Raw genomic sequence first — 26,146 nt, 5'->3', positions numbered from 1 at the left:
GGCTTTTGAAAAAATTGTCACCTGCTGATCATTGAAGTGACTCTGATACAAAAGTTTTCACTCATGGCATTTAAATCAATTTGGTTGCCATGTTGATGCATCATTCTGTTGCACATAAGCCGTTTTCAAGTGTAATTATAAAAATAATCAAATTTTTATGACAGAATAATTAAAGTAACTCATCCGTAAATAGACACAATAATGATTTGTCCAGATGTTCTAGATTATAAGTTATTGGTGGTGCCAACCAAATGTTGTTTATTAGACTATGGAACGGAACAAAATGCAAAATTTTAAAGGCATAAACGCAAACTTTTGAAAGAATAATTGTGGTTTTCATTTCTTCGGTCTAAAGGAGAGAAATTTAACGTTTGGGTCTGTAGCCAGACGGCGCTAAATTCAGCGGTCGCGTGATTTTCACGGCTATTCGCAAACCTGGCGTCACAGACACACCTCTGCACTCGTTCTTGTTATCACACTCATGACGTGATAAACAAATACATAGGACTCTTTGTGCATGAATGGACTAGGAGCTTTGCACAATACTACCTACTCTGCGCAGTGCACATTTAATTAGTGGCGGCTCGTTATCACTCTGACGTGAGTGCTATAGCCACACGAATTAATCAGAGGGTCTTGGCTAACCAAATTTAGCGTGGCCTTCCAACAACAGAACAAAACATTTTACCAACGTGTTTATGTCTAATTTTAGTTTCTTTTGGCTTCAACATTCCTCGGAAACGAACGATCAAATATACATCACATAATTTAATATCGTGACGTGGAGTTGCAAATGCGATTAGAGCTTGCAGGTTAATTTTCTCACTGACTAATGATCCTGCATGCATGCTTATTCAAACACACTAAAATACACATATAGCAGACGAGTGGCACTGTCTTTAGGATCTGTGTCAAATGCAGACTCAGGAGTCAATAATATATGTGTGTTCACGCTCAAAGGGGCTCGTTTCAACCGGCGCGCTCAGTTTACAAACTGGGTGAGGGTTAGAGCAGCTGATGTCGCAGAAACTGTGTCCTATGCCTCTGCTATTATTCAGTGGTACTTTTGGACTGGCAAACGCCGCTCTGCTGCCCCTAATGAAGGCGCCTCGATCACTGCCAAAAGTCGGCTATTTTGCAATTCTGCTACAGCAGTGTAATTATTTCCGCTGTTTGACGCACACCCTGTTTAAACTAAGTGTCCAAAAATAATAGACCTTGACGTTTAATAATATTTCTTTCAATGACACAATGTAGCACTTCCAAAACACAGTTCACAATGCGTAAAGACCCCGTGAAGTGAACGAATGTCGTCATTTTTTATTCAGAATTTTCACTGCCAGGAATTCTCACTCTTTGATTTATTATAATTAATGCAACCTTTCGAAAATTCATTAAAAATTATTTTTAGTTCGTAATGGCGCTTCCAGGGTCCAGGCCAACCCAAGGGGTCATATTTTAATAAGTGAATTTTTGAATTTTAAAAACTGCTCTATTTTAGTTTGTTCCATATTCAACAGTTTCACAACATGGTGTTGAGAAATCAAATCAATCTGTACACGCAGTACGCTTCAATCCTACAGAGAGTTTAATTTGCAAGGTTAATTGGAAAAATTTATGTAGGTCGTCTGACCTGTCGCAAGTCGCAATTACCCCGGTGACCGACCCGGCGTCGCACGAAGATGAATGCAGCAAAGTACTACGCAGAAAACGGAGGCGAATCGATACGTCGTAAATATAGGTCTCATTTCGGGCTCCTCGTGGCATTTTGTGCGATGTACGACCGTATGTACTACAGTAACCGACATGCCCTCCAGCATGAACACGAAGGTTAATCGATATTGAATATCTTGTACGTATGAGCTCGCACGCAAACAATTGAAAGTAGTGTGCTTTCTGTGTGATAGCGCTTTTATTTTGGCTCTTCAGACGAATAAACGCGTTTTATGAGGTTACTTTTTTTACTTCTGGAAACTGTGTTAGTGCAAGCTGTCCTTCAGAGATCCCGAATATTTCGCCCCCTCACATCAGAACTTTGAAGTTTTAGTGCATTTTATGTTAATTTATTTAAAATGATGTTACAAAGTTTTTTATGTTATTTATAATATGAACACTTAATAATTTTTATTTTACAAAATACCAAGCCTGCAATATATTTGTTTAGGAACATAATTCATTCCAAGCAAACTGGGATATTCAGGACGGCTTATAGCGACTATAATTGCCAACTAATAAAATGAATCCCAATAATTGTAAGATTAGAACCCATATTAAAGAATTTGGCCATGCAAAGCTGTTTACAAGCGCATAGGAATCTCGCAAAATCGGCTTATTTTTGCGTAACTGTTTGTTTAGGTGTAGGTAAAGACTATAACGATAAATTGTGCGAATTTTCTCGTGTCATTTTGCTTTTCCAGTTTGATGAAAATCTAGAACTTTCAAACAGTTAATTAAGTCTTTTTTTCGTTCAGAACGATTTCTAGTTGGACAGGTTGAAAATACATATATATATATATATTTGAGGATGATGCGTAAATAAAATATTGTTCCCCTTTTCATTGTAATTAGCTATTATGCAATTATGCAGATTTAAATACAATGTTTATGGATGGGAAGATGTTTCCAAACATTGAGAGTTTTGGTAATTATTTTAAAAACTTAAAAGAGGTTAATGATTAATGCCACAGTATAGTTAAGATAGACTCCTCAGCGTTTTCAAAATGTAATTAGTTTCACTGTTCATGAATAATCTTGCGTGAATGTGCGTTACAGTTCCTTGAAAAGATTCTTAGGATAGGATTCTTAAATTCATTGAGGCCCATCCATTTATGTAAGTTTTGGAATTGTACATTATTTGCTCATCTATAGTCGGAACAGAACAGTATCGTCAAGCATGCACTTAAAATGAAATCAATATGCTATAAAATATAACATAAAAGAATGAATCATTCTAATCTACGTCGTTCTTGTTCCAACGTCTGTGTCTGTTGACCAGTCTCAATGATGAAAAATACATTTGGTTCTGTAGAACGGTTAAATTCATCCATTTTGAGAAACTGTAGCTTAAAAACCCCCCGAAAACATCAGAATTTTTTCTATGACACATCGTTTAAAACTTCTGTAACATCCTGGATTTTTTATATTTAATTGCCACTTTATTGATCAGCACATATGTCGCCTCTACTATCACAATTTCCCCTCTTACAATAATGCGTTACGAATATTTTCAAATAAGAAAGAGCTTCCCATCTGCAGAATTATAGGGGGATGAGGTAGGAAATATGTTGGGTGACCTGAATTAATATCATGCCAAACTATTTTTTCAGTCGCAAAGCCAAGTGAAGAACAAGCACTTGGCACAGTTCTCACACCCTAACCCATCGACTTGTAAGTGTTAGTGGATGAGGCTTTTATTATTTGAAATTGCCGTTATTGCTTTTATTTTTGTTAACTGAACTTTTAGTAAAAACGTAAAAACGAACTCTAACACTCCTTGGGGTTGGTCATCTCATCGCTGTGTGTTCTTGTTGATGACCATGGGATGAGAAGTAAGGTATGCTTGCAAACATAGCAAAAAGCAACAAGCAGCCGACCTTCTTTACTCTCCCCTTATACTGTAGCCTCCCTCGCTCGCGCCAACAGAGATTAACATTCTTCCTGTATCTTTTCATGCCTTTTAAAAAGCTCTTACACTTATGCGCTTTTGAGAAGCCCCCATTCAAATTGGTTTAGTGAAGGATGTTGAGTTTTTGCCCTTTTAGAGTATAGTTCACAGGAAAAAAAGGAAAAATATAAAAGTTTCTTTATATTAGTATGATTTATTTTGCAACATGTTAAAAATATAATTTTTTATTAAACATTGTTTATCATTGAGAGTCCTTTGATATACTAGCAGATATTAAAACTTCGAACTATCTGCTTCAGGTGCCACCACCTCGACTCTCAGCGAAGAAAGAAGGAGCTGCTGCAAAAAGATACGAAGGATCAGAACGAGCCACCGTCAGGTCTTCGGCTCCTTGGCTATTGTGTGCTCGTGCTCGAGTTATCTCGGCTGCTCAAAGAGGGCATGCCTCGACCCGGCGCTCCGCGATTGGTGGGTTCGAACGGCTGCAGCGGGAGCGAACCAGCGAGGGCATGCGGAGTGCCGGTGCAAACGATCGGCGTAGTCAGTCGAACTCCGGTGGACGCGCGGCCAGCACGGAGATCTGGCGCACGTCAATACTCTCGCTACCCTTTGCGCGGAGCAAGCGAACGAGCAAGCGAACTCTCGCGAATCACGGCTAAAAAGCAAAATAATTTCTGAACCTGAGGCGGGCCGCTGAAAATGGCCAACAAGGATAGCGGCAGTGCCCACATGGGCCGCACCAACACCCTGCAGGTGCCCAACGGCAGCAACGGCACCCAGCACCATGAGTTCAACTCGATGAATATCGATTCGGACGGCTCTGGAGTCGGAGTAACAATCGTCCTGCCGGAAAAGCAGGAGCGCGCCGCTTGGGATAACAAACTGCAGTTTTTCCTCAGCATCATTGGCTACTCGGTTGGACTGGGAAACATTTGGCGCTTTCCCTATCTCTGCCAGCAAAACGGAGGAGGTGAGTGTAAACACGATGCACGTGCTCTCGCATCGACGTTGGCCTCCTTGGGCCATTGATTTTTCCCCCTGGGTCACATTTTAGTTGTTTATAATTCCCATTTCTGCTCGCTTATTTTTATCGGCAAGCAAAGCAACAGTGATTGCGGCGAGGGATTAAAGGGTGCTTATCGGCGGTAGGAAGTGGGTTGCCTCAAAGCCATTAGCATTCAAAGCGATAAACTTGATTTTGGCGGTGTTTTCAATTGAGCGGGATGTGGAAATTGTGGAAAGTTTGCTATTAAAAGTTGAGCTGCTATCTAGCACGTTGCGGTCTTTCCCATCGCATATTGTCATGAAAAGTTGAGGAGTTGCGTCTCAGTGAAAAGTTTTGCGAAGGTTGCAAATTTTGGCACCACACGCGAGACTGGCTAATCTCTCCGCCGCGCTTTAAACACCTGTCCTGACCGAAACGGCCTTCTATCCAGGACCAGTGGGTGTTACCTCCGTAAAAAATACATCTGGCCATATGCCAATCACGAGTTAGTGTAAAATATATAATCTGAAACCAACATGACACTCACGTAGACCAATTCAGTCACGTATTAACAGAACTGGTCTTTTGATGGTATCAACAGTCAATGACTACATGAGGAGGAAGAATGTGCCGAATCAAAGCTCATTAATTCTTAGTTCGTGAATATAAACTGCTTTTGTTGGAATTTTCATCATTTTTCTACGTCTTGGAGTAAGAAGTTCCATTGAAAACTGAAAGAAGTAAAAATTTTAACGACGAAGGCGTTTCTGGTTGCTAAAGCCACCCGTGTTTTTTTAACAAATAAATTTCTCCTGAATGAGACACATTGAGCTAATTGTGAGCGGTTGCTGTCATTCGCATCAAAATAAGACTGAGGTTGACACAATGGTGTATGGTATCGAGCGGTGCGCAACGGCTGCACGCGGGCAGACCAACACGTGCGTGCTCCGTAATCGGCGAACGAAAATCGATATCGGCGCCACCGCCCTCGTGAACCCTTCCCTCCCCTCTCAGACCACACACCCCCGCACACGCACATCTGCTTCATCCACCGTGTAAACGAATTGTTTTGGGGGGAGGAAATAATGGCAAAAATTGCACTGCACCGCAGAGCCCAACAAAGGAAAATTGCGCTTGGAGTCGTGAGCAGGTGGGAAGCGTGTCTAGTCTGTAATAATATTTCATTCGTGCGCGTTGAGGAGATAATCTCGTGTAGCTTTTTTATCAAGCCGCTGGACCAGGTGCAAAGCCTTGCGATCCTTAGTTATTTATTAACGGGTATTTGTTATTTCTACAGCTAGAATAATTGTATGTTCTTTTTTTTGTGTGAAAATTACCCCCAAATATTATGCCAAAACTTCAAACACTCTCATTGTCCATTTTGAAATCAATTTCCAATTATAAAACAAGTAAATAAATGTTGCATCCATAGGGATATCAGGAACCTCTCCACCTTGAAACTGACAATTCTATGATTTTATTTCTTTTCTGAACCAAGAAAAATATGAAAAGTGCATGACTCTATGAATTTTTCATTTTGCCACGCTCAGTGCAGACAATTCTCCCCAAATGAATAAGTGCCATAGAGCCCCTTGTGGTGCGCTTTCGTACATGCACAAAAATCAATAGCATTTCCACACAGAGCGTTTACGTCGCGAATTTGCTTGCGGTGCTGTTCCTGTGGGTTTACGTACTTGGTTCAATACACTTGCACGAGTTGCTGGTTTGCTACTGTCTGAATACGTAACAATTATAAGAGTACATACGCAGGGTCTTATAAACTACTTCGAAGAACGTGCTCATAAAGCCTGAAAGATTTAAATGTTTTGGCTGCAAAGCTGTTTTGCAGTAAGCGAACTAGTTCTAAGAGGCTCTTATGCTATGTTTAATATTTATTTAATAAATTCTTTCATGAATTTTTGGAGTGTTGTAATTAAAAATGCTTTTTGACTCTATGTGGATGAACGGAGAAATAAAGGTAAAATTTAGACACCTTTCTCAATGTAAAAATAATTTGTATTTCTATACGAAATTCAAAAGAGCTTGGCATTCCAAAAAGAGCTGTGCACACAATGTTAATAATAATAAACCGGTATTATAATAAAATTTTATGCTATGTTTGCATTATAATCCAAGGCATATATTTAATATTTCCATATAAATAATCTGATAAAAATGAAATGACCTATAAATTAGGCAATTTCTGCTAAAATCATCCATTAATGCTTTTTATTTGAATTTGCCGAATTTGCGTCACACGTGTAGACGCTTTTTCGCCCTGCCAATCTAATTTTGGTCTGATTATAGGCTGATGAAAACGCACATGACATCAAAACGCTGCGCTATTTAATTTGCATATAGTTCGGGCACCATTGTACATATTTAATTCATTTCATTACCCAGAGTGTTGTTCCTTTGGCCGTGCCCACTCTGGCTACCAACCCTTGCCTGCTAGAATGGTGCGCAATATTCGGCTACGTGGTGCTCGAGGCAGATAAATGCCGCCGTGTTTCACAGCTCCACTCCTTTGTTATCACAATAAATGATATACAAATAGAGTGTGGAATGTAAATATTTATCCTGGCGGGCGGAAGATATTCGCCGGTGTTCGTCCCTCACTGCCGGTGCTGCTGCGTAAATTTGGATTGCACCACTTTTGATAAAAAAGTACCATATAATAGTGTTCATATTGCGACAAAGGGCTTAATATTATATATATGTAAGTTTGTGTATGTCGGTGAAGTAAAATCTGTCACCACTCGGTCCATCTGCTTTAAGAAATTTGATCAGAGTGATTGTGCCGCCGCCAAAAGACCAGTCTCAAACCCTGTCCCTGACCGTCGCTCGGCTGGAAACAAGCTTAGCAGAGTGTGCAGCAGAGCATCTGGGTCAAGCTTTAGTGCAGTGCTCGGCGAGAAGGCCGTGCAGCAGCCAGGTGCAATATTCGATCCGAGTTGGCGGAAAATCAACTCAGCGAATTGGAACAAGAATGTTTGCAAGGGAATTGCGAAATTAGCATGAGTTAAGCGAGGGAGCATTAGCGACAGGTCATCGCACAAATGGCCCTTTGACGATAGCGAGCTACTTTTCAATGCTGCCTTGGCTCAGTTGAAGGTGTTGACCCTAGCACCTGAAATATTTCAACATTACATCACACAGGGTGTGGAAATATTATTTATTGGCCCGTAAATGCGTGTTGTGTGAATGTTTAATTTGACCCAAGAGATAACAGCATTGTGACTCATTCTTCGTTGGCTTATTTTACATTAAGATAAGTGCATGTTTTCACTTTCATTCTGTTCCTTACACAAGCACTTAAATTATATATTATCGGCTACTCACATTGTAAACCCCTTTCAGTTACATTACGACTTGCCGAACGTGCGCCTGACTACCCTGCGTGCGGGCATTAAAGACCTTTTTGATAAAGTTTCTGAGCACACCAATTGATTCTTGAGGGTTGAATTAGGTAAAGTGGATATTTTTTTCCGACCAAAAATCCAGCGCGACGTGCGTAGCACAAGTATAACTTTTTACCGCCAAAAATATGAACCTATATGTGAGAAATGCGCATGCGTCAGAGCTGGCACACGCCAACCGCCGGCTGCTAGTGGCTGACGGGACGCCACATCTGCTCTGACGCATGCGCAGTTCTCGCATAATAGGTTAATATTTTTGGCCGAAAAAAGTTCTACTTGTGCTACGCACGTCGCGCTGCACTTTTTGGTCGGCAAAAATATCCACTTTAACTAATTCGACCCTCAAGAATCGATTGGTGTGCTCAGAAACTTCGTCAAAGACGGTCTTTAAGCCAAACTTTGCTATCCCAAAATATGCCGTTTGACACATTTGCAGCTCCACTGAGCACTTTGATGCCTTCTCATTGACTGGCGATAAATTAGCACAACACAATCACAAAGCGAAACCGCGGATCAGATGACTCAATCGCGTTATCGAAGCAAATCCGCAAATGACGCGGGAAAACGCCACTGAAAGCGGCAGGTCGGTGCATCGAGCCAAAACAAAAGACATGCAGGTTCAACAACAAAGAGACGGTAATGAGTAACAGTGCCCTCGCGGCCAGAATCACGGTCAGTCCAATTAGGGGCCGAGGAGGCGCGATTTTTGTTCGGCTCAGGTGGTTTATTTTGGTGTGTGGCAGACGCGAGTGTTGGAATTCGAATTCTCAAAGTCAGCCAGCCGCACTGACGTCATTTGGGGTAGAGAGTGGCCAAATATCGATGTGTTAACCCACCATTCGCAGGGCTGTGAAATAGATGTGCCCCCTGGCGTGACGTCACCGGTGGCGCAGTTGTCTGCCACCCAAAAATCGGCCGCCCACCTACCCACCCAAATACAATGAACCAAGTTATTCCGCCCTAGACGGTCCTACTATTTCCTACACATCTGCTGCCCTAGTTGCGCTCTCTGCAGCTATTTTTTCCCCAGTTTGGCAGACGACGCCTGCTACAGAAAGAACGATAAAAACCCCTACGAGCATAATGGCTTATGAGGAAACATGCAAGGCATTGTTAGATATTGGAATGGAACACTTACTTGCTTCACTCAGCACTTTACACTTAAGGATAATATGCCACGTATGTTTTTTCTTGGATGCTATTTAACTTTTTTATCTTTGATACTGTATTTCCATAGCGGACACTTCCGCTGTAAAAAAATAGCAGGAAGTATCTTGCTTCATAATTTTATTTTTTCGTTTTTTCCGTAATACAGTCAAACATTAATGTGTCGAAAAATAAGTGGGGAAATGAACACTCGATCTCTACTCGATTTAGAACGGAAAGCTCACTAAAACTCTCAATTATGCGTCTTGCCAAAATGTTGCATCTTCAAAGATGAAAACTCATATTTTGATTCACTGCACAGGGATCAAAATTATAAGCTATTGAAAAGGTGCAAGTAGTGTTTTATATCACAGTAACACCAAACATTCCAATTAAAATAATCACTTTATGTAAATTAGCTTGACTATATGCTATACAACACACCACGCTTACAAGCATGATGACCACAAACCACTTAAAATCTAGTACATATATAATAATAATAACGCATTGAGAAGCAATTTTCCGCTCGTCGTTTTTGCGTAAAAACGAGAAATACGTGCGGTTTCTCTCAAATGTCAATAGCCACAGCATAAAGGTTACAAGTCGATTGAAGCAATAAAGCCAACTTCCAGCTCAAGGTGCATGAACTCTTCGAGTAAATAAATAAATAACACGGCTGCGACGTGCTCTAATTCAATAACTGAGACTGCTGCCGCGGCTGAAAGTTAGTTTGAGGCTTCTCTCGGCTATATTTTAACTCTTGCAGTCAGATCACTTTGCCTGCTTGATTGGGTTATGTTTTATTGGCCTTGTCTGCCTCTTTGCTGATGCAATTGCACCAGGTTCACGCTTTTTAAATCCCACAATGAAACCGTGGCGACACTCCTCGGGCTGCTGGTCAATGAAGTTGCGAAAAATAATGAGCGTCTCGAGCGAGCAGACGACTGTGCCAAACATCTGAGACGCGATTGTCTTGTTTTTCAGCCTGAACTGAGCCACGAGACGGAAGAAATGTGCTGAAATGTAAATAAACAGGGCAATCCGCTCGCGAATGAATGAGCGTGCCGCTTGTGTGACATCACCGCCGATGGAAACACACGTTTTGATTTATATAGGCACGCACACACATTTAGCGGGCAATCCTTGCTGCCTTTGGGACACTTGCCACTGAGCCGCTGGTCAAAAATAGAGTTGTGTTGGCCGCCTAATCTTCTTGCAACCCGCCGCAAGAAAGAGTGTGGCTGTTTTATTACGGCTCCGCTGGAAAACCACTGCAAGGTTCGCGTAATTTAGCCGAGCAGAGTGTCAACCACTGCTCTTTCAATACATCAGAGAGAGCGTTTTTTTTTCGCTAGATTGCAGTAGTGAGCCAATACTCGAGACTAAAATATAAGTTGGCACTATGCTCTGTGGATTTTAACGGTGGCGTCGGGAATCTTTAAAATGTGATCTAAATTTGCAGGCATGCAACACAGAGATTTCAGCCAAAATCTGGCATACACTAGACACGAGTCAATTCCATGCATCGCATATTGAGCAAGCAAATAGTTAACTTTTGATGTATGAGGCTGCCATCAAAATGTGTGTCTCAATAAAATACCAAAGCATTTTTTCAACAAATTACGAAGAAACCGCGTCCAAATAGTCATGTTTTCCATCCCCTTCATTATTGTTATGTATCGTGTTTCATTTTGAATGCTTGGGGTAAAAAATGCGCTGTACAAATTGTCCATCCACTCGCTGTTAAGCTTCAACCCCTTATAGAATTGTGGGTGCAAAAGATATCTTATCTTCCAGTCTGGCCACTTTAGCAGCAATATCGCCAGCCTTTTCAGAACGTCGAAAAAATGTCGCAACGAGTACAAGGTGCTAATGAGTGGTTGTCGTGCCTAACCAATTAAAGCTTGTATCCACATTGCGCCTGCTTTGGGAAGCTTTTTCAATTGGATGTCGCTGCGCCTTTTTTCCTTCTTGATTATCCGCGTCCTAGCTGCCGCGGCGTGACTGATGAGGTGTTTACATGATAAATACATTTGCAGTACCTGAGACAAGCGTGCACAAACACAGAGGGCGATGACAATTCTCTCTATCGAGGGAGGCAGCAGTGCGGAATAATAACGGGAATGTGTACCGAGCTCACACACGCACGTTGACGCACCTCCCAAGATTCAACATTGTTGTCAGCGCAGTAGGGAAAAAGTGCAAACTCCCTCCAACGCGTAATTGCACACCTTCCTTTTTGTCTCTGTACACTCGGAAAAGAGCAAATAATGCTATCCTACTCGTCAGCTGCACGAGATAAAAAGTTGCCAGCAGCGGACGGGCGGGTCTCTCGGGAAAAGTGTGCATGACAGACGGCTGCTACTATATACCGTCTGCGGAAAATTGGATTGCGGCTAGCGTCGCTCTCAATATGCATGGTTAAGGTTAATTGGCAGAGATAAAACTTTGATGGCAAAAATAAAAAGTAGCAGAAGAATATAAAATCAGCGTTTATTTTATTTGGAATTTTTAAAAAGCACGGAACTGTGGTTGAGCACAATAATTGTAGTTTTAACAACCTTAAATTTTGTGCAAACTGATATGTTCGTGGACACCAAATTTTAGAAAAATCCATGTTGTATGAAATATAATTATTTTTAGATAATTTAATTTAATTTCAACATGAACCAAGTTGTAATTGGATGGTTTGTTACTGTCGTTGATAAATTTGTATATAAATTAATTTTGAAATTATTATCAATCATCACTGGTCTGTTTCTCATCTAGACATAAAAAGGTTACGGGAAATAAATCTTCAGCTGGTTAATTTCTAAGGAATGCTGCAAATTGCGATTATGACACTCAACCTAATTTTGCGGTTGTCGTGATTATACTCTTAGCTGCATTTATTTTGTGAATTGGCGGCGTGGACTTAAATGGAACGCTGAAAGTCGATAAATCAATTTGCGTGGATGTAGCAATAGCATATCGCTCTCATGACCGCACAAGTCGTTAAACGCCTGACACCTGAATATTAAATTAGTTCCCCCATGAAGCATTCGACAGCAGCCTAATAACAGGCTCACTTCTCGTGGTGGGGGTGGGTGAAACGCGATATTAAAATCGATCCGCCCCCGCCGATTTCCACTCTGCACAGATATAATTGAATTTGTCGCTGCCGTCGGTGTAAAATTTGACATTTGTTTGCTTTGCAAATTGCTTGTCGATTTATTTCCAATCTGTTTCCCGTTTATTTGGGCTTCGCTTTCATCAGCACTTTCCTCCTCCAGGAAGAGAACTCGTTCGTTGATGGAAATATGAAAGTAAACACGAACCACAACGAGAGCAATGGCTTGTAAACACACCTTGAACTGTAATGGCAGGCATACAGTGAGCGCATCATGTTTCAGATGGTTGAGGCCACTATTTATCTGCCTGCATCTAAATTTAGAAACTAGATTGTGATGAGAGAGCATCAGAGAAATCACCCCCGGCTCACGTGATGCTGCAATCGTTTTTACGGCTTCTGCCTGGCGCTTTTTATATGCGCCTTTGTTTCTTCGAATTTTGCTTAGACGACGTTGGTGCTCCGGCGAAATCGATTAATATGCCTGTGTGCCTGATCAACGAATTTAGCATTCTCGGAATGGAGCTGGCGTCCTGCGTTCAAGTCAGCGCCCTTGATTAAAATGCCTCTATCCACTCACTCTAGTAAAAGACTAATTTCGGCCGCGAGGGAGCATCCCGCGAAAGTGGGGCTCGGTGCGAATCAGACATAATCTAATTTTCGGGTCGTAAATTAGATGAAAATCTGGGTTATTTGCACGTCTGCGAGCGCAGCAACTGTATAATCAAATTATACCTTCTTGAAAATTATGAATAACTTTTTCTTTTTTCGCGCATTTCCCAGCATATTGATCGATACTCTCAGGGATGTAATATCAACTGAATTATATACTTCAGCTTGTGACGCTCTTTTCAAAGGCTACTTTGTATTCATTGAGGACGGTGCATGCAAACTTTACTTAGTGAATACCACCGCACTTTGATCTTGCATTCTGTGTTTTTCTATGGGGATGAAATCGAATTAGACTTGACGTTCATTTGAGGAGAGGAAACAGAAACAAGCGAGAACTCGAGTAAGACCGTCCGTGACCGAATTTAAATTTATTGCTCATTCCGTGCATCATAATTTTATTTATGTTTCGCTGGAAAGACCACGCCTATGGCTCGCTTAATGCAATTAGCTGACAAGGTCCTGTCATCGAGCTGCTCTCGCGTCACTTCGCGACGCCTTAAGCCGATTTACATGCGGATTATCGGCTTTGAAAGAATTTCTGCAGAACGCCGGCGCACCGCGCAGCGATCGCGCTTCCTACTTGGTTCATTTATAATACAAGAGCTCTTAATTTGATAATCCATGTGCGGAATGAAATTTTTGGCGCCATCGTGAGCTGTTAAACTTTACGCTCTCGCGGCGCTACATCAATGTCAACTTATGCAAATTTAGCGAATTCCTCCAGCATCTCGCGGAATCTCTGGCGCTGTTTGAGCGACGTCGTCACTTACCTCTCCTATAATTTATTTTTTAAAAAGAAATGTGAAAAACATTTTTTGCTGATTACGATCCTAACAAGCTCCATCGCATCATAATAAAATTGCTTGCAAGGATGGATTCGTTTAGTTGGGCAAAATTAATTGATCTCCCAAGAAACTGGTTTTAGACATCCAACCAAACACGCAATTTGTGGCGTGGTTTTATGTGCAAGGTCACGCATTCATCATAATGCTTTAATAACTAAATTGAAAGGTGGCACGCTTTTATAGCAGATAATTTTTAATGTTCCTAGTTTTATTAAGTCCCTGTTTCCTATTAGCGTTTTTCTTTCACTTTTTTCTGCCGTATATACAGTCGACACATTAATCTAGACCAAAAACATATCTATGAGGAACAAAAATCGCCAGCAATTTCGTTCGAGCGAGGCAAAACGCGAGGGCGTGCATCTAAACGCTAATGTTTCTCTCGAGCCAGACATCCGTCAAAATGTATAATTAAATTCCACACCCAAGGCCAGTAAATTGCTCTGGAGCGCAGCATCCCAAATATTTCGCGTGCGGCCGAAATTTCCTACTAGGCGTCGTGTCTCTCTTTCTCTTTGTTGCACATTCTGTCTTTTTGGCAACCTGGCTCAAGGCAAGGTTTTGGTCCACTATTAATAGTCGTGGCGCCTTTTGTGTTATGATGCCAAGAGCAAGCCGCCGCCGTCGCGAAAATGAGACGCAATCCACCCAGTTCTTCATGCGTGCAGGGGGCTAGAGTTAAAGAGCTGCTGCCCGCTGGGGCGGCCAAAAATTAGTTTGGTTGCACGTGATGGCGTCGGCACCTGTCCATCATTTGAAACTCTTGGCGGCAGATCGCATGCTGAAGGAAGCTACAAAAATCTTTTTCACCCGCCCGCCAGTGATCGTAGCAGTAAATTGGCTCTTGTTTATATATATGTCGGCCTCGGCCAGATTTTTTTCCGTTGTCACATATATATCTGCACGATGCTTAAAATTTGAATGGAATTTCCCATTGGCGAAATTATGATTTCTCAAAGAAGTGGTCGAATGTTAATAAATTGGACCAGCTAAACCGCATTCAAATGAATTGCGTTTTGCGCTCAAATCCATTAAGAAATCGGGTTGCAAATCAATCAGCGGGTCAAACTAAGTCAATCTGCGGCACCATCAATCAGGATCGCTGCTTTTAATAAACGGTCCAGTTAACCCTGCTGTCAATTGACGCCGCATTTTTGCCGTGAACCGTGCTGAGATTGGAACAGCATGTAGTTGCACTTATGAATCTGTATGTGATCGCAATTAAAAACAGATTTAAGTAGATTCCTTATTGTTTTAAAATCCTCTTATAAGAGAAAGAAAGTCTTTTGTGTGTGCAATCTCTGAATCTGGCGCTTTGCCTTTAAGTGTGAGAGCTCATTATGGCATGGTACCCGCACCCGAATTCAAATCAGGCCTATTTTTGCGAATGGATTACACCCACACACAGTTTTTGGTACACGCATGAACGTTATATCCCTCCAGATGGGCATCGATTTTGTGCTTTCATCATTTTTTAAATCTATGCCAATAATGGAGTCGAAGGGAAGTCGTGATTAAAGGTACAAGAATAGGAGGGAATTATTATTGGTGCATTAAGTTTTATCATGTATACTCCCACTTCGACAGTTATAAATGGAACGACCTTTTTATTCATGTTGTAGGCGGCAGCATTTTAATTTAAAGTTTGCTATTTGCGCATCCTCTCATAAGCGAATGAAATGAACGCAGAATTTCGAAACGCCCACAAACGTAGAATATGAACCTCGCTAGCTTGTTCGCGTCTATGGTGCACAAAGAGTGTAATGCCTGCTCCACGCCCACGCCAAACAAGTTGCCTACCCCTCTGAACAACAGGGTGGAAACGCCATACAAATTGCAGACACATATGCATCAATAAATTTGTGCCAACTGCCTGAGACAAATCTTAAATGTTTATCTCGCCTCGACGATGCAACCATGTATATATTTGCCAATTCAAATAGGGGCTTCAGTTGCTTTTGCAGCACGATGCGGGCCTTACCATTCAAATCAAAACCTTTGCGAAATTCAGTTCGCATGAACACGCCGCCGTCATTTCGCTAATGTGTGTCGTCGTCTTTGTCGTGCACGCAGCATTCGTTACGTCACGATCCCACCCACACGGCCAACCACCCTCGCAAGTAGTGGTGTTGGTTGCAGAACGAGAGGAGCAAAAATCGAAACTCTCATGAATGGAGCAGGCTAATCAATAGAAAGCGCTTGGGAAAAAGCCTCCCTTCGAGATGAAGGGTGGGGGTGGCTCGTGGGTTGAACATAAATATGGGCACACATGCAGCATATTATTAATCGCCTTCACTGCCGCAAAATGGTCCAGCATGAATAGGGCGCAGACAGGCTGACTGCCTTTTCATAATATTTAAAGAAGCTGCTGACTCGCCGGTCTTTAAAAGGATTCAATCTGCTGGTGCCTGGCTTGAAATGCGCAAAGACGAGTTGCGCTTCTTAACTCGCATTAAGTCGAGTTGCAACTTAAATTCCTCTCAAATCCCTACGGATGCAGTCTGGCTTTCTTCAAATAGAGCCCTGCACGCCGCCTGAGAAACCAAAGTCGTATACTGTTTAATGTGTCGATTAGAGAATTCGCACTTTGGTTTGTTTGCAGATAGGCCGCGTGTTCAAATAAATTTACTCTAGCCGTGGCTGAAAATAGCACACACATATTCCCGAAATAGTGCATGTTCAATATTTGCTATTCGGCCCGTGACGAGTAATCTGGAAAGAGAGAATCGGCGCGGTGTGCTTTTCAGATTTTAGTTGTCAAATTTCCTTAATGCATGCCGAAAGCTTCGAAAGTGATCTTCTTTTCCAGTTTTAGACTTGCGTACAAAGAGACCTTGAAGTAATCCTCTTCAGGCTTCCTATAACGCAGATGGATGCCGCTCAAATGGAGAGGTTATTGTTTTAAGAATGATCATGCTTGAATCTTACATTGAAATGGTGGCAGCGCCTGCTGAGAAAGAAGGCGATGATGAGAATGTCTCAGCCTCGACTGCGAATAAATGTGCTGAATCTGCTGGCAGTCGGACGAGTTTCTAAACGTAACTGAACGAGCTAGCTATAAGTTCTGTGATAGAGTTTTAAGCAACCATTCTGCAATATAAGAGTGATTGTTAAACATAATATCTTAAAAATGCTAATATTTGAAGAAAATTTTCCTATTTTTATTTTTACTAGCTTCAATCAAAGAAGAGCAATGATTTAGATCTTTTCTCTGGTTTCTTTTTAACCCTGTGTTATTTCTTGATCCAATTAACTTGTGTGGAAAATTCCTATCCTTTTTTTATCATTCCATAACGGAAATGTTGGGGTTTCCCTCTCTGATGGCAATTTTTCCTTTAGTAGGCACGTGGATCAGGGAAACAACACGCACCTACAGAATTGAAAGTAATTACACGTGAAATTAGCTCACAGTTCATTCATTATGGAGTCCCATTCAAGAAGTCCCCCCACTCTCTTAACACAATTACCCGCTGCGTGTAAACACACTATACTTACGCATGCACCAAAGACAACATTAAATGGTTATACAATAGCATCGCTCTGAAAGCCTAGTAGTCACGCTTCGCAAGTTTATTATTTAAAAGGCGAGAATACCACCGCTGGTTAGTTCTTCAGGAACCGACCCTAAAAATTCGGATTTCTCAACATTCATTCTAGCTTGCCACATAGAATTCCTTTTTGATAACGGATATTTTGATGTTTGTAAAAGCTGTATGGCGGGGGGTGTACGGATATGAATAGTGGAAGACAGATAAGCTTTCATTCGCGTATAGCATTATCAAATATCCTAAAAAAATAGCATGTGTGTGGTGTTGGATTCCGGAAAAGTGTACCTCTTTGTACGGAGGAGTATCTTGAAAGCCTTTTCATGTTTTCTTTCAAATGGCTGTGACCTGGGTCGCCTAGGGGTTGAAGCTTAACCGATATTAAACTATTCCGCAGCTAATTGCTAGAGTAAACTCAGTTCTTTAAGGTAGAAGCAAAAAAAAACTGAAACGAATCTGAAACGAAAGCAATCTTCAAAGTTTTGCGCGTCAAGTCTGTGCTCCAGAAATAATTCTGGCGCCAGGCGTAGCGTCCAAGAGGAAATCTTGGACCACCGCGTGTCCACCGGGTCACTCACTGAGGCGCGCGTCGCCAACATTAGTCATTGCTTGGCGCCCGTCGCGACTCGCGACTGTGAAAGGAAGAGGGGCCGCGGACTGCTGTAAAAAGAGTCTAAATCGGTGCCTCCTGGTTCATTCCTCCTGGCGCTCTATAGAATGTTACGTAGGAACGGAATTTTCCACTGGCGGCTGCGCTTTGCTGTTGCGGCCGACCAGGGCGCTCGGTGTCGCGCGGGCTGCCGTCTGCCTGCCCCTGCTCCCTGCTGAAGTGCTGAGGCTGAGCATTTGAGCATACGTAACTCAAAACCGCACAGCGCGCACACACACACACACACACATAAAGTGCATCTCGGCTCACCTTGCCACGAGGGAATCTGCTTTCGTCGTTTCCCTTGAACTCATTTATTTTCATCTCTCTTTTATAATTACCATTTATTAGAGTGGCTTCTAATTAAACATACACAAAGGCAAACGTCGCCAAGGCTCGCTCTTCGCGTGTTATAGATCTTTTATTCTCTGCTGCAGCCAACGCATGCGTTTTCGCCTCCGTGCAATAAACACATCTTTTATGGACCATCGGAGACACTCCTCGCACAGGAAAGCGATGAATGAGGGCAAAAAATAAAAATACATTCCGCGAACTGGTTTCCTGTTGTTTTTGCTGTCGCTTTCGGATCAAGGGACCAACACAAAGCGCGCTGCCACCAGTGTGCTCGCTTGCCGCTCATTGCGGCGTTGGTTGTCTGCCTTTTGCCTTTCGCCGCATTTTGCAGAGATCGCAAATTGCGTTCCTGCGCGTGCTATGCAAATTTGGCCGGCTCTGCTCTGCTCGAAAATGCAAATGAAGAGAATGATACTAACTTGACTAATTTTTGCACCTCTATTTTAGTTAAAACCAAGCAGAAAATGACTTAGCAAGTTTGCCTGAAGTCTTTAATCGTGTCGGTCTTAATTTGAAGTCAGGTGTGCAAAATCTCATTTCCTTTGCCATGAACGCAATCACTTTTAAGCACTGTAAATTTTGTTTTAATTGCATACGTTTGACTAATTATACGGAAATCTCATATCACAAGAATTCTCTAGAGAGGCAGCTGCAAGCGCAAGATCATTACTCGCACATGAGCGGCTAAAATTCTTGTTAAACTCTGTAGCGAGTAAATCGCGCACATTTCACGCCCAATCGCGCAATTCGATAAGTCTCTCCAGCATAAACGTAACAGTTCATGGATGCAATCAAGTCATTGAGGCTAAAGGACAAAATATCTCACTCGCTATCAAATGGCTGGGCGAGCAAGCATTGAATCAAATCGGAAAATCATAGCTCAAGGCTTTCCGGACTAAATGGGTTTCGAGTTTCGCAGATGCAAGCGTCACTTATGGCAAATTGCACGCTTCAATTGAAAATCATTCATGAAAGGCATTAAACGGTAAACGGAACGATGTGCAAGAGCCATTTTAAACCTGCACTAGTCGTGCTGAGATAAATTTAAACGCCCTTGTCTGTATATAAAATGCAATTTTCTAAACTCCAATTTGTATGCGTGTTTCAGGAGCGTTTCTAATTCCCTTTTTCATCATGCTCATCCTTGAGGGCATCCCTTTGTTCCTGGTGGAAATTGGCATTGGGCAGAAACAGCGGTTAGGCGCGCTCGGCGTCTGGAACATAGTGCACCCCTGGCTCGGCGGTCTCGGCATCGCTAGCTGCGTGGTCACCTTTTTTGTCGCACTCTACTACAATGTCATCATCACCTGGTGCTTCTTTTACTTGTTCAACTCTTTCCGGGTAAGACTAATCTTGACTTTATATTTAAATATCCTTAAATAGTTTCTGCAGGCTAGCAGATTAATTAAAAATGAAAGTACCCCATCATAACAAGAAAAAATATGCTCTTCTGGCCCACGCTGTAACTTAAGCATACAATTTGATGTTTAAATGAAGACACATTTTTGCTCGAAGAAAATGTTTTTATTACATTCTAATTTTATCAATTTATTTCAGTTTCCTTTGCCCTGGGCTGAATGCCCATTAACAAGCAATGGCACCAAAGTGGAGGAGTGCGAGCTTAGTTCAGAAACAGCCTACTTCTGGTACCGCCAAACTTTGGACGTGGCGCCTTCCATGGATGACAGTGGAGGTCTCAAGTGGTGGATTGTGTTGTGCCTGATGCTCGCCTGGATCGTTGTTTTCTTCATTGTGATGAAAGGCATCCAGTCTTCTGGCAAGGTGCGCAAAATGCGTTGATAACACTCTCCTGACAAGGGCGTACTATCTGATTACATGATCCACAGGTCGTGTACTTCACCTCGCTCTTCCCGTACGTTGTGCTGACCATTTTCTTCATCCGAGGCATAACACTGAAGGGTGCAGCAGCTGGGCTGATGCACATGTATACACCGAAGGTACAATTTTAGTTTAAAGTATGTTTTCACTTTTTATTGTATTATTCACGTTTAGATTTTTTACGCCCTAGTTCTCCAATAGTTTATCCAATATAACTCTTCTTTGATAAAAAAAATCAATAAATTTAATTAGAGACTAATAATGCTTTTTTAATTTCAGATTGAAAAATTGCTTAACCCCACCGTGTGGCTGGATGCTGCAACACAAGTATTTTACTCCTTTGGCCTTGCCTTCGGTTCTTTGATTGCTTTCGGCAGCTACAATCAGCAAAACAACAACTGTGTCAGAGATGTAATTTTTGTGTCGATCACCAACGCAGTTACTGCTATTTACGCCAGTGTAGTAATCTTCTCTATTCTTGGCTTTAAAGCCATGGCTAATGTGGACAGATGCATTGAACAGTAATGATTCCGCTTTTCACAATTCCGCAGAATTAAATTTTTAATTTTTCAGCAATATGGAGAAAATGTTTGATCATGGCTTGACAGAGGCCTCCCATGTTAGCACGGAAAAGTATGAGGAAATTATGCAGACTTTAAATGAGACTATTCTTAAGACCTGGAAGATGCACATTTGCAGCTTAGAAAGAGAGCTTGACCAGGTATATTTTGCAATAAATTCTCATTTTTTCTAACTCTCTAAAATTGGTTACTCTCATAAAAATAGGCAGCTGAAGGCACGGGCTTGGCCTTTATCGTTTTTACCCAAGCCATCGTCGAGCTTCCTGGAGCACCATTTTGGGCCATTATTTTCTTCTTGATGTTGCTCTCACTCGGTCTTGGTTCGCAAATCGGCATTTTGGAGGGGATGCTGTGCACAATATTTGACATAGATTATTTCAGAGAAAGGATTCCAAAGCCATATCTCACAGGTTTGTATTACCTTGTCATTTAAGAATTACTTACGCTACTAGCAATACAATTTTAGCTGGCGTTTGCATTGTTTGTTTCTTCGTTGGGCTGATTTTCTGCACCGGTGCTGGGGAATATTGGCTGTCGCTGTTTGACTCATTTGCTGGCACAATTGGTTTGGTTTTGATTGCCCTGCTAGAAATGATTGCCATTATGTATGTCTATGGACACGAGAAGTAAGTCAAATGCAGCAGCACTCAAGGGGGATGCTAACAAATCTCTCTGACATACAGGTTCACAAAAGACATTTACGACATGACTGGCTACCGCCCTGGCTGGTACTGGCAAATAACCTGGCGATACCTTGGTCCAATCATCATGACTGCCATCCTCACAGCATCGATCATTCACAGGATAACAAACAGGCCGACATATTCAGCCTGGGATGCTACCCAGGTGGGTGACATTTCAGTACATCTACAGGTCTCGGCCAGCCAGCAAATTTTGTGTCACATAGCACGCCGCTAGCTGATGTTAATTTTGCCAAAAGCTGCGCCAGCCTCGTCAGCGGCCAGTCTAAAAGTTGAAAACTTAAATTGTTCTTGCAAAAAATAAGCCTGCAGCCTATTTTGGGCAGTTGAGCCCTATCCAACTTCACTTTTAATATTTTGTCAGCCGCGCTAGCCGCTGGCAAAAATTCTCAACCACCAGCACCGGGCTAAAATTCATTTCAGCTGGCGCAGCTAGTCGTCACCTTCTTATAATTAGGTGGCTGAGATCTCTAACAAAGAAACTCTTAGGATTCAAAGTTTAAGTTTTTGGTAAACCCTTTAAATTCATGTAGCCTTTCCTGATGTGACCGAATGATGTACAGTGTTGGAAATTTAATTCAACGTTTTCAGCAAGTTTTAGATTTAAAAATCAGTGTTTGCTCAATTTATTAGATATTTGCTTTTCAACACATGATTTTATATCTAAACTCGTTCAAATAATCCAATTTAAATTCACCAAAAACTGAAACGTTCAATAATCCTTAGAGTGTTGGAGTCTTGTAAGTAAATCTCTTTGGACTGAAAAATCATTTCCATTCCAGGGCATTACAGTGCCAACGCCATACCCAGACTGGGTCATGCTGATCGCCGTAGCTATCATTGCTGTCGGTGTTTTGCCAATTCCTGCAGTTTTCTTGCTTAGACGATTCCAGTGTCTCAAACTGGACACAGACATCCACCAAGGAGCAATCAGGAGGATTGACACCACTGCTTCAACAAGAGAAATGATGGCCGATGTCGATGTAAGTAATATTCATTTAAAAATGTACGATTTTGATATAAAATGGTTTGCTTGCTAAGCAACGCTGTACACAAAATAAACGCACTCGAAAGCGTGACTGCACATTTTCTGTCGTCGAGTAACAAGGTTAAATGTTCAGCAAAAAGAACCTGCCTTAATGCTTTACTGGCATTTTTGTTTGAAACTCTTGCTTTAATTCTCTCAAAATTGAATTAATAAGCAAAGTTTTCAAGCGTGTCCACTATTGCGATTCTAACCACAATTTTTGAATTTCCATACTGAATTCGTACCTTCGGCACTATTTCACTTAATCTGCACAGTTCGATGAAGTTGAGGTATTTTATGATCGTTTTCCATAGTGCATGAAACATAGATCAATCAAATATGAAGCATGCATTCATTGAAGAAAAAAGCTTTAAATTTAGATCAGTTGCATGGTTGACTGTTTTGATGAAAATTATGGTTAGTAAATTTGACAATATTTCTGCTAACAGATATTATAATGCTGACCAAAACTTAAAATATCAAATAACTTTTAGCTGTTTGCATGGCAGGCACAAAAGCACTTCTATATCAACTAGGATGTTGCTGATTAGAATCTTTGCTTAAGATCAGTGATTTGAATTTTCTGCTTTTTCAGATGGACGAGTACCACGATTATCCGAACAGTCAAGAAGTAGATGACTCTCCCGATGACCACACGCGAGCACCAAAAAAATTATTCAAGATGGAAGTTTTAGATGACTGAATGTAGCTCTAGAGCAAAAACAACTAGGTTAAAACGAAATCTAGACGAGTAATAATAATGAACTAAAGTAGTTGGTAATTATATATTTTGTGTGGAGTGATGACAAAATGTAGATATTTAGTTGTCTAATGTGTTGAAGCATTAGAAACTTGTAAATTTTAAGCTTAGACAGAAGGAGAAGAAAAATACTCAAAATCGATTTTAAATTTAAATGCATTTGTACAAAGAATTAATGTATCAAAGTCATTGATTGTAAAAGCAAATTCATCTCACAGATAATATTTACACATCAATAATGTTAACAAATGAAGCTCAGTTACACCAGTACCGTGAAAATATATTAAAATCCTTGGACAGTGTGCATCAATCAGACATTGAGAAATTCACAGCACTTTATGGTATCGGCAAGTGCCTTCTTGATTGGAGATTGAATATTATGCACTGAATGCATAGTTGTATTTCGATAATACAAAAACTGTCCATCTCTGTTAATTTTGTGCTGAGTTAAGCCAATCATCAAATCCATTAAGTTCATGTATACTAAAATGATTCAAGTGGCTTTCATTGAGTGTAGCTCTACTGTTACTTTGACTTGTTGAGTTTGAAAGATGCAGTATTGCACATATGGCTGGATTTCATATTGTGTCAGGAAGCAAGCGGCCCCTTGTAAGAGATATTGACATTATCAAATTTTATCTTATGTTTTAAGTTTTCTACAAAACTTGCATTTTGTGTTTAAATATGCCATCTCCTGAAGAAACTTTCAAATGATTAGAACGCAACACCTCATATATATTCAGTTATTGCTAGGTGCAATGGAACAAATTTTTCTCTTTCAATTCACTTACGTTTTCATTCCTAGAGAACTGATGAGAACGCCTCTGAAATCTGGAAAGTTCTAAATCAAACACGGAACAATAAAATCTGCACCAAAATGAGACGATCAATTGAGATGAATCTCATTTTTGTCTGGTATGTCAAGAAAAAATAACTGCAAAATTGATTCGCTGTAGCTATCCAATGTTGGAGAAATATCTGTGCTTGTGCTTTGTAGTCGATTTGTGACAATGGTGCACGTTTCCATGCCGATCAATTACAATCAGTACTTTTGTAGTTATCAATGAAATGTGTATCCGTGACATTTTTAATATCACCGCACTACCACACGAACTTGAAACAAGAGACTTGAATAATGACAAGAATGTGTATGTGTCATCAGTCCATCTGCTGTGGATAAATAATCAGCGAAACTACATATATAGCATAGTCTGATCGAACGAAACACACAATGCTAACTCTGAGAAAGGAATCTGTAATAACTAATTGTATTTAAAGAAAAAGTCGATGATAATTAACCGCAAGTACTGATACGAATTAGAAAACAAATAATAGGAAGATGAGGTTGAGCGCGTCCAAGTAACCCATAATGCGGTCATCGTTTGAGTTGTCTAGAGATTGCTTCTCTGTATATCCAAAATTGGAAATTCAGGAGTGTGACGCAGCTAGTGTTTTGTGACAGAGGTGTTGTTAACCACCTCACATCAGGGTACCAAGGCTGGTTCGTGATGAGCCATTCAACAAATTGGTATATAATGTGGTGCACACTCGGACTTGCATCTGTGTATGATTTAGGTGAAATGACAAGTTACGAAAAAGAGAACCTCTTATTCTTCTCATCTGTTAGTTTTGCTTCTTATACTGTAACTGTGATGTTGTCCTCGTAATATTAACACATTTATCATTATACTTTTCTTAGAAGTTTGTAGAGAATCCTATTATAGGAAGCACAGTACTCTCCTGTAAAATGCAACAATTGAGTGCAAAGCACTCGTTGACTGCAAGAACACTTTTACGTACATATTTGGTTTGGTGACACAGGCTAATTTGTCGCCATTCTTTTTTTATACATCCAAAATGCAATATATATTAAATATTGTGAAGTATTAAATTATGGATGTTTCTCTAGTAGAATAAAGTAATATGATTCTTGTATTAAAATCAGGAGAGGGTGATAATATTGGATCGAGAATATCTGAAGGCTCAGAATGTTATGTGATTATTGATATGAGATAATATATGATAATTTTGCCTTTCAGCCATGAATCGATGAAAATGTATGACAAGTCTTGTTCGCCCCAGGATTCGTTGCTCATCAGTGTTGAAAATTATCTTTTCTTGTAAAATCTCTTGACAAGTGTGCAAGAATTTCGGTTTTCCATAATAGAAAAGCGGGAGAGCCGCGTTACATGGCGTTTAAATTAAAATAAAATGTTCGTTGACACGATCCAAAATTTTCAAAAAATCTGGTTGTATGAATTTACTGTTCATTGCAGAGGATACGATGTTTTGTTGTTTTAGCAATAAAAAATCATGTCAATACAAATTATTCCAATGTGTTTCGTAAAAATCCTTATTTTTTTCTGACAGAGCTAAAATCAATTCAACAAAATCTTTATTTCCTTTTTTCGTAAAAAAGGACAAAGCAAATTAACGAGATCATCAAGTTTAAGTTTAGTTTTGAATGGACAATAGGTTATGTTAGTATCTAACTGGATCATTATACATATCTGGTACAAGTGATAAATATGCCTTCAAAGTTGAATTCATCCAGCTTAAGATCTGTCAAACAAAAATCATAATCCACCCAACGTTGAGCCCTCCCAAGCTAAAAACATTTTGTATCTAAACTTTAATCATCACCCAAAGATGATCCAAAGTGATTTTAAAAGCTTTCTAATGATAACTGAACCATTTTAAAGTAGCATTTTGATTATTATAAAATAATACCTTTGTATGAATCTTTTGAAATAAATGGACATTTAGATACGATTTCAGTGAATATTCAGAATATTTCACAATTTTCTTATTAATCTAATGGTACGCCATAGAAATAAATTTTTGTATTATTAAACCCAAATTTAATTTTGTAATCATTTATGGTATATT

The 26,146-nt window shown here is 40.6% G+C and overlaps 1 protein-coding gene across 2 annotated transcripts; it reads left to right on the top strand.

Moving 5' to 3' along the window:
* The first annotated feature begins 3,927 nt into the window (after nt 1-3,927).
* LOC135948185 (sodium- and chloride-dependent transporter XTRP3) lies at nt 3,928-25,586 on the top strand. 2 transcript variants are annotated; one of them, XM_065497320.1, is made up of 12 exons: nt 3,928-4,595; nt 19,458-19,690; nt 19,907-20,131; nt 20,197-20,307; nt 20,468-20,709; nt 20,762-20,909; nt 20,975-21,179; nt 21,236-21,395; nt 21,453-21,615; nt 22,253-22,453; nt 22,773-22,787; nt 23,093-25,586. In XM_065497320.1, exons 1-12 carry the CDS (start codon nt 4,325-4,327, stop codon nt 23,198-23,200), a joined length of 2,082 nt encoding a protein of 693 aa, XP_065353392.1. In that variant the 5' UTR covers nt 3,928-4,324; the 3' UTR covers nt 23,201-25,586. The 2 variants fall into 2 exon arrangements, with proteins under 2 accessions (XP_065353392.1, XP_065353393.1); XM_065497321.1 differs by lacking the exon at nt 22,773-22,787 and having other exon boundaries at nt 3,930-4,595.
* The last annotated feature ends 560 nt before the right edge of the window (nt 25,587-26,146 follow it).

Source organism: Cloeon dipterum, chromosome 1 (assembly GCF_949628265.1).
Source record: "Cloeon dipterum chromosome 1, ieCloDipt1.1, whole genome shotgun sequence".
NCBI lineage: Eukaryota > Metazoa > Arthropoda > Insecta > Ephemeroptera > Baetidae > Cloeon > Cloeon dipterum.
The sequence above is the reverse complement of the archived record's forward strand: the minus strand, read 5'-3'. Positions and strand labels throughout refer to the sequence as shown.

What these genes read in the sequence shown, in the direction of transcription:
- LOC135948185 (XM_065497320.1), top strand. Translation starts at nt 4,325, where the DNA reads ATGGCCAACAAGGATAGCGGCAGTGCCCACATGGGCCGCACCAACACC. An exon ending in TGCACATGTATACACCGAAG is followed by an intron (nt 20,308 to 20,467) that starts GTACAATTTTAG and finishes TTTTAATTTCAG; the next exon opens with ATTGAAAAATTGCTTAACCC. An exon ending in TATGTCTATGGACACGAGAA is followed by an intron (nt 21,396 to 21,452) that starts GTAAGTCAAATG and finishes TCTGACATACAG; the next exon opens with GTTCACAAAAGACATTTACG.